Source organism: Rhipicephalus microplus, chromosome 1 (assembly GCF_043290135.1).
Source record: "Rhipicephalus microplus isolate Deutch F79 chromosome 1, USDA_Rmic, whole genome shotgun sequence".
Taxonomy (NCBI): domain Eukaryota; kingdom Metazoa; phylum Arthropoda; class Arachnida; order Ixodida; family Ixodidae; genus Rhipicephalus; species Rhipicephalus microplus.
Window position 1 is genome coordinate 90,847,704 of NC_134700.1, and position 13,268 is coordinate 90,860,971.

Consider the following 13,268-nt stretch of genomic DNA (forward strand, 5'->3'; position numbering starts at 1 on the left):
GCATTGGAATTCTCCCCTCACAAGATCTGGCCACACATGGTGACCACTGTGACGTTATGCGCATCAGGAAGATGAACCTGAAGCAAACTGCAGAAGCGAGGGCACACCGTCGCAACACAGCGAAGAGAGCTCGTGTTGAGGACACTGACCGCAAGAGCCGTGAAGGACCAAGCTATGGTGCAGGGGACTTCTAGACACTTGCAGTGCATTCAAGGCAAGGTACTTTTCATTGTGCCCCAATTTGATGCAAAAAGAATGATTTCCTAATAAATGCCAACTTTGCGAACTTTCAAACTTGTTTTTCTCATTTTCATTTTTTCTGACAGTTTCACGTTTTCCGGGCAGCCTTTTAGAAACTTATATTCATTGTATAGTAACGAAACTTGGCACACATATCCTTCAACACATGCAGAATGCAAATATCTACTCTAAATTGCAATGCCTACCAGCATTAGTTGTGAAAATATTAGCTTATTGTTTCAAGGGAGATTGAAAATAATAAGTCATCCAATACAATTTTTTTTTCTTTGTTCCAATATTTCTGCGACATATCTATATAGATATTTGCACTTTTCAATCTACCAAGAGTCAAATAAGATCAGACACAGTGCTTTTACTGAAAGTTTAGTACATAAAAGAGTGCCCGCAAAAAATGTAACTTTTTGCTATTGTTTATGGCATAACTCAATAATTATAGCAGCTACACAAAAAATGATTGCATATTTGAAATCTGCATGAAAAACTATACTAATAACAAACTTTTCAAGTCTCTATTACTAGAAATAAAAAAAAAACTTTTTCGAGGAGCGTCTCCCCTTAAACAGCCACGTATATTTTATACAGACAGTTCTTTATTGTTGCATAGGACACTGCTACATAAATTAACCTCAGTGAATGGCACCCAAGTACAATTGATGTAAACCCGACGTGACGACTGTATCACAGGAGTACATATGTTAAAGAAAGATGATGTCAGCTGCCAAAAAACAACAGGACCTGTGCTGCCTGGCAGCAGTTTGGCGAAGCAGTAGCAGCTGGGAAAAATCAAAGGAAGCCGTCCTTGTGTGTAGGGGCGCAAGACGAACTTCTCAAGGCCCGCAAAAATGAAGCGTTTTTCGGTGTTGAACAGGAATTGACACACTTTGTTTAGGAGCAATAGAGCACTGTCAGGACTCCCATCGATACTCATGATCGGCACGTTTCTGTGTAACCTCCGTGAAGCAACTGTTGCGCAACTCCCACGCCGAGCTCATTGTTAACCCTGCAGGACATCCAGGCTGCAGCCGCTTGGATGTGTGCCTAAATAAATAATGTGAGGACCCCATCAAGCGCATATTTATGAAGCAGTTGAGGTCAAGAGAGCTGGAGGCAGCCCCTACTGAACGGCTGAAACGGACCTCACCAGCGATGCTGTGCACATGAATAGCCAAAGCTTAGGTCTGCACTCCCAAGATGCTCGTTAGTTGTGCCACCAAAAAGTGCTTTATTTCAAACGCCTTGGATGGCATTGAAGGTGAAACTGACAGCAAATGGTCGAGATTTTTTCAAAGTGTTTCCAGGCGCTATCCTCAAGTTCTTTGGTAGGCTTAGCAGGCCTGCGTGTACTTTATTTACTTCCATAAGAGGTGCACTGCATACCGTATTTACTCGCGTAATCCTCGCACTTACATAATTCTCGCACCCCCAACATCGCCCAACAAAAATATGATTTCTTTTTTCCTCGAGTAATTTTCGCACCTCTGAAAGTTGCCGCAATAATGTCGTCTGCTCGTTCAAGCCACTGTGGATGATAGCGCAATCTCCTAAGCATAAAGCGTACTATAATTGTACCCACACTCAATCCAATGCAAGCAAGCCAAAGTGGCAAATGCGTGTTGCATCGAGTTTTGTTGTTGTGTCTGTAATGTTTTTACGTTATGGGGCGATATGGAAGCTACACGGTTGCTTTCAAATTGAAAGTGATTGATCATGCACTAAACAATGGCAACAAGGTCGCCGGTAGGTCCTTCGGAGTAAATGTATTTTGTGTTCGCTACTGGTGACGGCAGCTGAAAGCCAGCAAGATGCGTTGGGCCTTCTGTGTGCCTAAGACTGGGATTGATGGTAAAGTTTATTTCATCAGAAAGTAACTGCGGACGATTCAGTTAAATGGCCATCAGCGCAATACTGAAGTCCTATCTTACCTTTTGCAGACTCCTGTTGAGCGACGAATGCTACCTATTGAGCAACGAATTCTCGACTACTTGCTTGCACTCTTTGTGTCTGAAATACATCTTGCCTTAAGGCTTTTATTGTTCAGGTAAGTTTTAATTAGTACTTCTCAAAGTTTGCTGTTTGTTGTTGGCGTGAGAATCCCGACTTGCGGCCACTACGTTTTCTTTTTCGCCATGTACGTTTTAGTGGAATTTTTTTCCCGGGGAAGACCGATGCTCGCGCGTAATTCTCGCAACCCCCAACTTTTGCATCAATCTTCCAACAAAAAAAAAGTGCGAGAATTATGCGAGTAAATACGGTAATAGCAAACCCAGTATTGGCTGAAACGTGGCCTCAAAGATGTGTGACAACTTCAAAGCTTGGAGGCCATATATTGCGAGCTTGTAGTTGGTTTTCTCCATAGCTGGCACTATAAAAAAAAGTAAAAGAAAGAAAGCCTTTCAGCAGCACTGCGACTTGTTTTCCTCATTACACTAAGGAACTTCAAGTTAGACATAAAATCAATAACCAGAAATATTTCTTGTTGGCGGACAGTGCACCCTCCTTTGCGAGGTGCAAAGATAAAAGATCTCCTTGATTAGGAGAACGTATGACGCTAGGCCAGCACTGGCGCCAGCCCTTTCTATGTGGTTGGCCGCCCTTTCTGGAGGAGTTTATATCCCCCACGCCGAGAGACGCAATGCCAGAAATCATCGACAAAAACGCCGCATGTGGTGTGGTCTTTACTTTCCTGTCATAAAAGCGTAGTCATTATTATTATGCCGGTCTCGCAGCTCGCATTTGATTGGTCAAAGCGTCTGCTATCCAGCCAGTTAACGGTCGAACACTTGTGAACATTTAAACAAAAGTAACTTTAATTAACGGGAATTGGGGTCACATTTTAACAAACATTCACGAGCACTTGGGATTGTGTGGTCTGGTTTCGGCGTGAGGCCATTGCCAGATCACATTCCACTTCTCGAAGAGGCAAGAATACTGTTCTTCCTCAGTAGAGACGTTCTCAGAGTCCACAAAGTTCGCCAGACCATTAACGGGCCGCTTGACGCTCCTTATGCACAGAGGCTCGATCTTGGATGGGTCATTGTCGGAAATGCTGCCTGGGTCGTACGCGTAAAACAGGCACCATAAATGTGTTAAAAACACACATTCTGGGCGACGGAAGACCATTCCTTTTCACCTCATGTGCAAAACATTTCATGGTGATGGAAGCGCCGGTTCTCTACACTGAGGGTAGGCATCAGGTCAAGAATGATTTCTCATCAATAACAGCATCAGATGACACCTTGGCACCTAACCTGGCATTTCTTCTTCCGTCGACGACCGGTGCTTTCACTCTCTCCGTGAGCAGACAGAGAAGATGACCAATGATGCTCTGAAGGTCGTTTGCGGCACCCGTTTAAAGTGGCCATAACAAAAGAAAAAGGGGTTTCAAGACGTGGAAGTAGCCCCTATTTGGGGCTTAAGCGTCCCCCCCACTTCTGTTGGCGGCACTTGAAAGGCAAACACGGCTCCTGGCCGCTCTGTTCGAGAGGGGACGACACAATTATGCTTGATACAGATATCGCATTTAGTACCTCAATCATAAATTTAAAAGATTTAAGGCTTCATGAAGCGAGCCTTCGCTGTCAGTGAGCGGTCTTACATGAGCTTTGCAGGCTTTTGTTGCCGTTGATCTCCCGACTGCGAATTCAAGCTTCATAACACGCTTACTGCTCTTAGTTCAGTGCTTTAGTGCGACCTTTTTAACGCTTTCAGCACCCAATCTTCCTATTTTGGACAAACTCCACACAACAGCATGCCAAGTGGCAGGCTAGGCCTAATCAGTGTTGGTTGCATTTTGGTAGTGGTTGCATGCAGTCTAAGTTGCAGTTTGGTACGGAATTAATGAAACTCTTTGCGGTGGCTGCACCTAAAGAGAAGCGATACATATTATTAATGAGAACTAGAATGACACGCGCAGCACTCGAATGGTGGTTCGTAATTCAATTGCGTTGGCGCAATAAGGTATGTGCCCGTCAAATCAAGCGATCGGTGCCATTTTGCTCACGAAATTTCCACATAGTATCTGTGTAATGCGCATAATTGAGGTGGCCCAAGATGTAGTCAGCAAATTTTTGTGAATGTGCTTTCTTTAACAAGACTTCCCCCCTGCTTTCGCATTCATTTCGCCGGCGACGCAGATCCTAGGACATTAAAATTTTTTAACATTCTAAAATTAAATGGTTGTAAGCAACACGCCCCGCATGCTTCAATTCTCGGATACACGAGGCTGTGTTTTAACACGTTTTGGGCAAGTGCAGCCCTTGAAAAGGGTTGTTTTGGTTATAGTGTGGTATTGCTTATAGTGCGGATATTCGTGACTCCCATTATAAGCAGTTTATACCAACAAGCTCATTAGTTCATTTTACACCCGTAGTCTGAAATCCAAGACATGATGTACAATGTATGTGCCACACCACTTGCCTGGACAGCTGCTGTGCCAGCATGTCTCGGTTGGCAGGCCTCTTGTACTCTTCCCGAAGGTGCCACGTGTTCTCAAAGGGGGCGCCCGGAAACCAGAAGAGGACGAGCTCAAGGTTGTACTTGAGGCCCTGGGTGAGATAGACCACGGGGCCTAGCAGCGGCAGCGTATAGTGAAGCGGCAGCACATCCTTGTTTACCAGGGCCACCATGTAGTTCTTGTAGCGAAGAATGCGGTTGTAGATGTCTGCATCCAGAAAGGGTGCCAGTCAGCCACAGACCCCTTAACCAGCACTAAAGCAGATTTCTCAGTTCTAGTAGTTCTTTTCTAGAGATGTACTTTCCACGAAAGCCAATTTAAGCAAGGCGGAAAGCGGGGGTCATTGGCATACTGACGCGAGTTAAGGTGAGTGCGACAGGCGAAATGAAGAGAGGTAACAAACCCCGATTTTGTGCGCATTTCTGCACTTTTCTTCACTTGAAAGAAATGTTGTTTGAGCCAGTCTATGTTTCACGATGGATGCCACTGTGTTTGCACTGTCTATAACCTACAAAAGTCAATTTTATATGCTGTCTGGCAAAATCACCTCAAATTATTTGTCCCAAAACCATGATACAATTATGTGAGATGGCACAGCGAAGGGCTGCAGAAATTTCAACCACCTGCGGTGTTCTTAAATGTGTGCCTGAATCTAAGCACAAGATTCCTTCACAAAAACCCACTCAATGCAGCCGTGATTCGATCCCATGACCCTTGGGTCGGCAGTCGAGCACCACAAGCCATCATTGGACACCATTGTGGGTACGAATGAATAAAAGAAGGCAGCCTTGACGGCTCGTTTTCACTGTTTGACACAACCTTAATGAAAACTAGCAGATGATGAAGCCAAGAAAGATATAGAAGATGTTAATTGTACCATTAGGTTTTTTGCAATAATTGTGATATAAGTGCAAACAAAGTAAAGTGGACGACCAAACAACTTGCCGCTGGCAGGGATCCAAGGTTCATACAGGTTTCCAAAGCGAAAATTCAAGGATATTCAAGGACTTTCCGAACCTATTGCAAGTTTTTCAAGGAATCAAAGCGGCATGCTAAGTTGGAATTTTCACTCTAAAATTATCAAAAATGACCAATATTATTGCACTTACAATAAATACATAAATATCACAATAAAAATAGAGCATAGTCTTAATAACTTCTCACACCCTCTCCCACACTCTCCATAGGGAGATGGCACAATGCCATGTTGGAAAGTTACGCGCTGATGGGCTTCAATGCTCATGTGTAGTCGGGCCTTAAAGGGTTCGTGCCACAAAATTTGTGGCTTGCGCGCTCTTAGCTGCAATCTTTAATTATAGCTACAATAAGCACGATGCACACATCAAGGTTCACTTAGTCTCGCTATGTAATTTGTCGCCTTTTTGATACGAATAATTTTCAGTTCCTGTTTGTGGGGACCGAGTTGGGTAGGTACGTAGCAGTGTAGCTGACTTAGTCACACGATCACAAAGCTTTGCACGCATCATGCCGAGTATTGTCAAGCTCTCGCACGCATGTGCCACACAAGCACCTACACAACAAACTCGTCGCTACCTGCAGCAGCCGCAATGCTTTGCCGTTATGTACGGGGCGGAAGTCCGGAGGTCACTCGCCTGAATACAGATCTAGTGTGACACCACTAGAACTTTCGTTGCCCTTCCTATAGAGCTACGTCAGTGTTGGACGTGCTCGCAATGGCCCTTGATTAGGAGAATGAGCATTTAGGTACACTTGGGAAGTGACTTAAAATGTATTCTTAAACCCACATGGTGCTTGCTATAACCTTGAAATTTGATGGCACCACCCCATTAAGAGTGTCCGCTTGTGCAAAGTTGACACTCGCAGCACGCTGCTCAACAACCAAGAAGTAACAACTGTGACACAGGTTCACTTAGACTCATCCTATAGATACATGTGTGTTCTTTTCTAGCACCCTTCTTGGTTTGTTCAAGTAGCACGCTTCCAATGTCGAGCTGTGACAGTTGTTCATCAGCACTCGTTCTGTGCGCTTTCTTTTCGTGCATCCTTCAAGCTTGAGCGGCGCGCTGCTTGTATGGGGTTGCTTGCCCCTCTTCAAGTGACATTCCAATTTCTTGCTATCACATTCACTGCTTCACCCTCGCCACAAACTAACTTTTTTTTTCACATGAACTTTTGCAAAATGGGATCATGTGCACCCACGACGCATTGCTGCTTTGGAAATGGGGAGTTTGACAGGTTGACACACCGATTTACCACAATTAGGAGGTCGCGATGCCGATATGAGAGTGCACTGCTCAGGAAATTCAAGGATTTTCAAGTATGCCGAAAATTCCAGGACTTTCAAGGCGCCTGGAAATGCATTTTTCAAATTCAAGGGTTTTCAAGGACCTTTACGAACCGTGGGACCAAACCTTCGAGTTTGACGCTAACGAGATCTTCAGTAAAATGACAAACAAAAGTAATTTGTAAACTCAGACCTTGCTATAATGAAACCAGATATAATAAATCATAGGTTATAATGAAGTAAATGAAAAATAGATCTGTTATAGATATGATGATAATGCAAATGTTACGTTTATAATAAATTTTCGAATATAACAAAGTATTTTCATGGCAGGTGAGGCTTTGTTATAATGAGGCTTCAGTCTATTAGGTTGTATAAATGCCTTTAGTCGCAAGGGGCACTGCTGAGAATATCAAAGTGACTAAAACCTGCAGCAGACAAAAAGAAAAAGCATAGGAATATTGAGAAGTTGTAAACTTCAGGAGATACTCATTTTTTACACATCGACTTAAAAAAATATTCCCCAGAAATGAAATCCCCCCTTACATAAAACCAAATACAAGTCTTCGAACCTGCAGGGACCTGATAAATGTCCATTTAACAGGAGTTGCATATACTGAGAGATGAACAGGGGTGCCGTATGCAGGGATGAAACCAATCACATCAAAGGCGTCTATTCCATTAAGCAACCGTTCCATTCAACATATTTCAGTTTACCGAGAGTCTACTGTGCTGTCTTTGTATCACAATACTTTTTAAGCCCCTTTCACACACTTAAAGGGGCCCTGCAGCACTTTCTGAGCAGGGTTAGAAAGCACTGCTGGCTGGTAGTCAAAGCTTCCGAGAACATGCAAGCTAAACAACAGGGTAGAGCATATAACCTGAAATTTACAATGAATTCTAAAGTCGGCTAGAAATCGCTCCTTATCTCAACAAATCATGCTGGAAACCCAGATCGCTACTGTGCATTAGTCTCAGACCGTTTATTTGGACGCTGAAAATTCAGGCATGCTCGTTTATTTGGACACCATCGCAGCCCCACCACCTACCCATTGAACCTAATGTGAACTCGCGACTGAAAATTCAGACAACCCACAGCGCGACATTACATTTTTCGGACTTAGAGTGGCTGATCAGTTTCGGCGCGTGTGCCATGACATGCTATCAGTGATGTTTACAATGCGCTTGCTAGGTTGCCAACACTGAAATGTTGAACTAGCTATGAATGAACGCCAAGCAAGCCCACAATACTCGGATACACAGCGTAAGAAAATGGCGCCTGTCGCATCCAAAATACAGGGTCTACCAGCTAAAGATGTTCATCGAGTGACTAGTAAAAAATGTGAAAAGTTTTTCTCAACTGGATAGGATGTCTTATATAATCTAGCTATATGGCACTTCTTCAGCTGTGCGATTGTGTGATGTTTATTACTAATCTTCACAAATGCATTACACTCGTGATAAGCATAACAGTTAAATGGCTTCTGGGTTCATTTAACTACGGTGTCTGGGAAAACATAACAGCTGGCTGACGTGAGAGTATGCATTTTTTAGTCGAATGAGTTCTGGTGATGTCATTAGGTGACGAATGACATTCGGGTGAATGCAATTTCATTTGTCAGTGTGGCACCGTGTAAATAACATTACTTCGGAAGGCATCAGGAAGAAAGTGCCACTTTCTCTGCCCTTGTGACACGGGTATAAATCAAATAAAAAGCCTAATGTTGTAAACAGTATGGCTGATTCAGGAGGGCTGGCAAACACACAATTTCATGGCCCTTAAGCTGGTGATGCAACACTTCCTTCTTCGCTACTGTGTCTATAGACTATGACGGTCCTCGAGAGCCTCAACTTGTGCATTTCACGAGATCGCAGTGAGGAACGACAGTTTGAAAACGCACACCAAACGCAGAAGGAACCCACCGAGTTCTGTCAGTTCCTGCTTGTGGATGCACATCTGCTGGTCCTTTTGTACTTCCAGTACTCTGCGCTGCACCTCGTGCCAAGTCATGTTGTCGAGGTCACTCTGCAAGGAAGCAGGGAGGCAGCCTCATTACGCGTAAGAGAAGTAAATCTCGCGAGACATGGGGACAACAAAAGATAGAAGAAGATGGGGCGGTTCAAATACTTACTGACCCTCCAAAAATTTCCCGTGCCATCACATCCTGCCTGCAGCAGCAATGGCAACGTTTTTGTGAACACCGGACAAGATTCGCAAAGCAACAGTCACCCATTAGCACAGTTACACACTAGCACTCTTCCACCAATGCTGGCTGAGCAACTCCTCGTGGACAATCGGTTTTGCTACCGAAACTATGACCTACTTGTCTTTCATTCTCCACACAGGAAGAATTTTTGGTCATTGCTATTTCGGTACTTGGCAGGCAACTAACCAATTAGGTTAATCTGATCCATTCCACAAGGTATCCACATCAATGTGCAACAAGAACAAAAAGTTGTTCAGATTAATTGTGCTTGCCTGAGCTTTATAAGAAAAGAACTTCTTTGGCGCAAACAAAACGGAAAAACGAAAAAAAAAAGAGGCGAAGGAAAGAGACCGACTGGTGCCAACCTAACAACTTTTTTGTTATCACAGCCTCGCATATATGTACAGTCGAAACCGCAATAACGAAACCTCGTGAGTACGAAATCCCCGCGGCAACGAAATATTTCCGAATCCCCGGCGAACGTTCATAGAAGCCCATGTATTACGTATCTCGCGGCAACGAAGTGTTTTTGGACAGCGATCCCGCATTAACGAATTTTCTACCACGGTGCGGGCCCTATTTTACCCTCCCGCCAAAGGTTAACTGTCGAAAATATGCTCATATGCGTGTTATGCGCACTCAAAATTACCGAAAAAGCATTTCTCCGTGTTTAACTTTACCGTCTCAGCTGGCCCCTGCCTTTAAAAACAAGTGCACAAAAAGCAAATGTTTGAAGGTCGTTTCGGGGCCTTTGATTGGCTGTGGCCGCCATGTTGCCTCAGCTCGCCTCGCCATTACCCCAATGCTCGCTCCAGGAGTTCGTCGTCTGCTGCTTGTGCGTCGCGAAGATATGGCTCTTGAAAATTGCTACTTCGTGACGTGTTCGCGGCTCGATGATCACTTAAGATATAATTACGCTTTAGTTAGGAGCAGTAGGCGGATGCGAGATCAAGTTACTAAGAGCGCGGCGCGTCATCGGAGTCGTCTTTAGCCCTCACTCCGTTGACAGCGAGACTGCGGGCAGGAATGACGCGCTAGCGTACTCGTGGCCACGTGCTTCGTCGCAAGCAACGAAAAGCTGTAAGCGGCGGCACGGTCAGATTACTACGAGTGGCCGCACCGGATGGATGATAAAATTACTATGAACGAGCGTGCGGTCTACGAGCGCAGCACGTCATCGGAGTTGGCTTTAGCCCTAACTCCGCTGACAGCGAGACTGCGGGCAGGAACGACACGCTAGCGCATCCAAAACAACCCGCGGGTTGTCTTTGATGCGCTGGACACCTTTCTCTCCTTCTTCGGCGCACATGACGACGACGTAGCAATAGACCACTTTTTCCAGTGCGAAGGGAGAGCTTTGAAGTTGTTGCGTGGCAAGGGTCGGCAAAGTAAGTTGACCGACTTCTGACAATAAATTTTCGTTCTGCTGGCCGTATGACTGTTTTTATGTCTCATACTCGCGGCAACGAAATTCTCGTGAAAACGAAATTTTTCGGATTCCCCGACAATTTCGTTATTGCAGGTTTCGACTGTATGCCAAAAACCACATATACTGCACGCACACGTGCAGCTTCATATTCTATACGTAACAAGATACAATAGATAATATACCATACTGCATCACACTTCAACCCCTGACTGTACACGTGCAGTGTCATATTGCAAACAAAAAACAAGATATTCTAACCAAAATGTGTACGCGAAAATTCATATTCAGTGGCATGCAAAGAAATAGAGGTATCCCTGATACAATCGGCTCCACTTTTCCTAACGTGATATGCTTCTAAAGCAAGCTCCGCATCTTCAATTTTGCTTCTACCAAAAATCAAGAGTATCATGATACTGCGGTGCACAGTCGATGCAGGAGTTCAAATGAGCAACAAAATGTGCCTCTTTGTCCACTTTGTTAGCCATTTGTTGCGCACGTTTGCCCGACGTAGGTTCTGCACATAACAGAGGTATGGCATATACCACAGGTTTTGCAAGAGATATAGCAGTATCGTATGGTATGAAAAAACTTTATTTAGGTTTGTCGAGGCGTGACTAGCACGTAGCAGGCCGCTCCCACCTTGAGACAGATAGGCCGAACCACTCCGCCACATTGTGGGCCAGTTGGACTGCCCATAGCTGCGTCCTTAGATCCATTTTTGAGTAAATAATGCATATGGACAGAGGGAAAAAAGAAAGAGGCAGAGGGTCCAAAAAAAATTCATTCAGGGGGCTTTACATTACAAGTTGGTTAAGTGGTTTAAGGACAGTTGAAGGTTATTTTTGATAAGCTGAAGCTTTTCGAACGTGTTCCTGACTACTTATACAGTACTCTCGCGACGACACGAAACCTAAGCGCATGGCTGTTAGCCCATGTACGGTTGACAGGTGACACCCACAAAACAGTGTCGCACTGTATTAGCCGCGCGGCCCTAATAAGACACAGTTCTCGAGGCTAGCGCAAGCACCATATGTCAAGCAAAGAGTAATGAACACCCCAGCAACATAGTTGAGGATGAGAAGAGAGACAACTCACGGCCGATATGTGCAGGGCGTGCACATAGAAGGCACGTATCTCGATGAACTGGATGAGGTGACAGACAACGCGGACAGCCCTGAACAGCCAGTACACGGTCGCCACCACCAGGCACAGCCACGTGAAGAACCCAAACCTGCGTCAGCCACGCAACACAAAGAACTGAAAAGTTCCACAGCTGATGCCTGCATGCCATCTGACAAGACAGAAATGTGGTTGTATAGAGCCACCAAGAGCTAACACATTTCTCAAAACATTAGTTCTTCAAGTAAAAGTAAGGAGAGCAGAAGCACAACACCAAAAGGTGGTTGTTAAAGTGACACACATTTTACTTTATTTTTTTTCAAGGTTCTTGATTGCCTAGCCACTATGTGCATGAGTGAATGCACCACAATTGTGCGGAACAAGAAATTTTCGACAAATTCAGACTAGTCAAATCCCACTACAACAAAATTGACCAGACGCACGAAACAATTCGTGGTTGAGCAATTTGATTGTACCGAAATTTCATCTATAGACCACATCATTCATTAAGATCTAATGATTATGACTCATCTTTTGGTCCCAACAAGTGCATGCAGTGAACTCTCGCTCACTCGGATATATCTACCTGTATGCCCACCAAGCCTTACCCCCGTATTCACAAACGCTCCTCGACTCTACTTTCACCCTTCACTTGACAGAGTTGAGCAGTGCGCCACTGCTCGGCTGAAAATGAAGCTGCGCTACTCAAGAATTGCAGCAGATTATCCCTGATATGCAGTGACTTGTCGTTCTTAAAGATGGCGCTCGCATCGGCTTTCTCAAGTGAAGGTGGATTGTTGAGTGAAGGGACGTTCTAGAATACGGGGGTTAGTATTCTTGTCGCGCATAACATACTCAAAGCATAGAGAAAATTTGGAACAGAACTCGGGGTGCGGGTTATAAGAGAATTTTGGTGGGCAGGTTGGCTTTATGGCAGGCCCTATCAGTAATGCGAGGCATAGAGTTGCCTAAAATTAACTAGAGGGGACTTTGTCACTGAGATCATTCAGCGATCATAGGAATGATGGATTTGCCCAGTTTTTGTGCTTGTGGGCTTTGAACGCACTTGTGGCTTGGTTTATTGCAGAGTTTAAGTTTTGTTGCAAATAAAAGAACAAACCGTTTTGAACTTCGTGACCTTATCTGAATTGTTGGGTACAAAAGGTTGAGGTGGTGAAGTGAAACTGCTGAACCGATTTTTGTTTCGTGACAAAGCAGCTCCAAGCCACCCAAAGCCAAACGAAGCCAAAAGTAAAAAAATTAGGCTAATCCATGCACTATCCATCATTCCCATGCTCGCTGAAGCGCCATGCGTTGTAGCTTACATAGACACTCGTGCAGAGTTCCCCCTATTGTATCTATAGGAAACTTTATACCAATGGCTACACAGAGGAACCACATTGTCTGCTTTGTACTGTCCATTATACCGAAATCTTGCAGTCCCACATTAAAACAGCGAGGGTCGTTGGTCTGACAAGATATCACGCTGACAAATGTTCGCCCTGGCACTGACAAAATAGAGGAGGCGCTAGA

General features: G+C 44.5%; 1 protein-coding gene across 2 annotated transcripts in view; it reads right to left on the reverse strand.

The window, feature by feature from the left end:
- Nucleotides 1–13,268, reverse strand: part of Atg9 (autophagy-related protein 9) — a 106,111-nt gene that overhangs the window by 67,448 nt on the left and 25,395 nt on the right. For both annotated transcript variants that reach the window (XM_037429715.2, XM_075884750.1), the window contains exons 6-8: nt 11,712–11,847; nt 8,904–9,006; nt 4,678–4,921 (exon numbers count right to left, since the gene is read on the reverse strand). In XM_037429715.2, the coding sequence (XP_037285612.2) occupies nt 4,678–4,921; nt 8,904–9,006; nt 11,712–11,847 (483 nt within the window). The remainder of the gene's footprint in view (nt 1–4,677; nt 4,922–8,903; nt 9,007–11,711; nt 11,848–13,268) is intronic.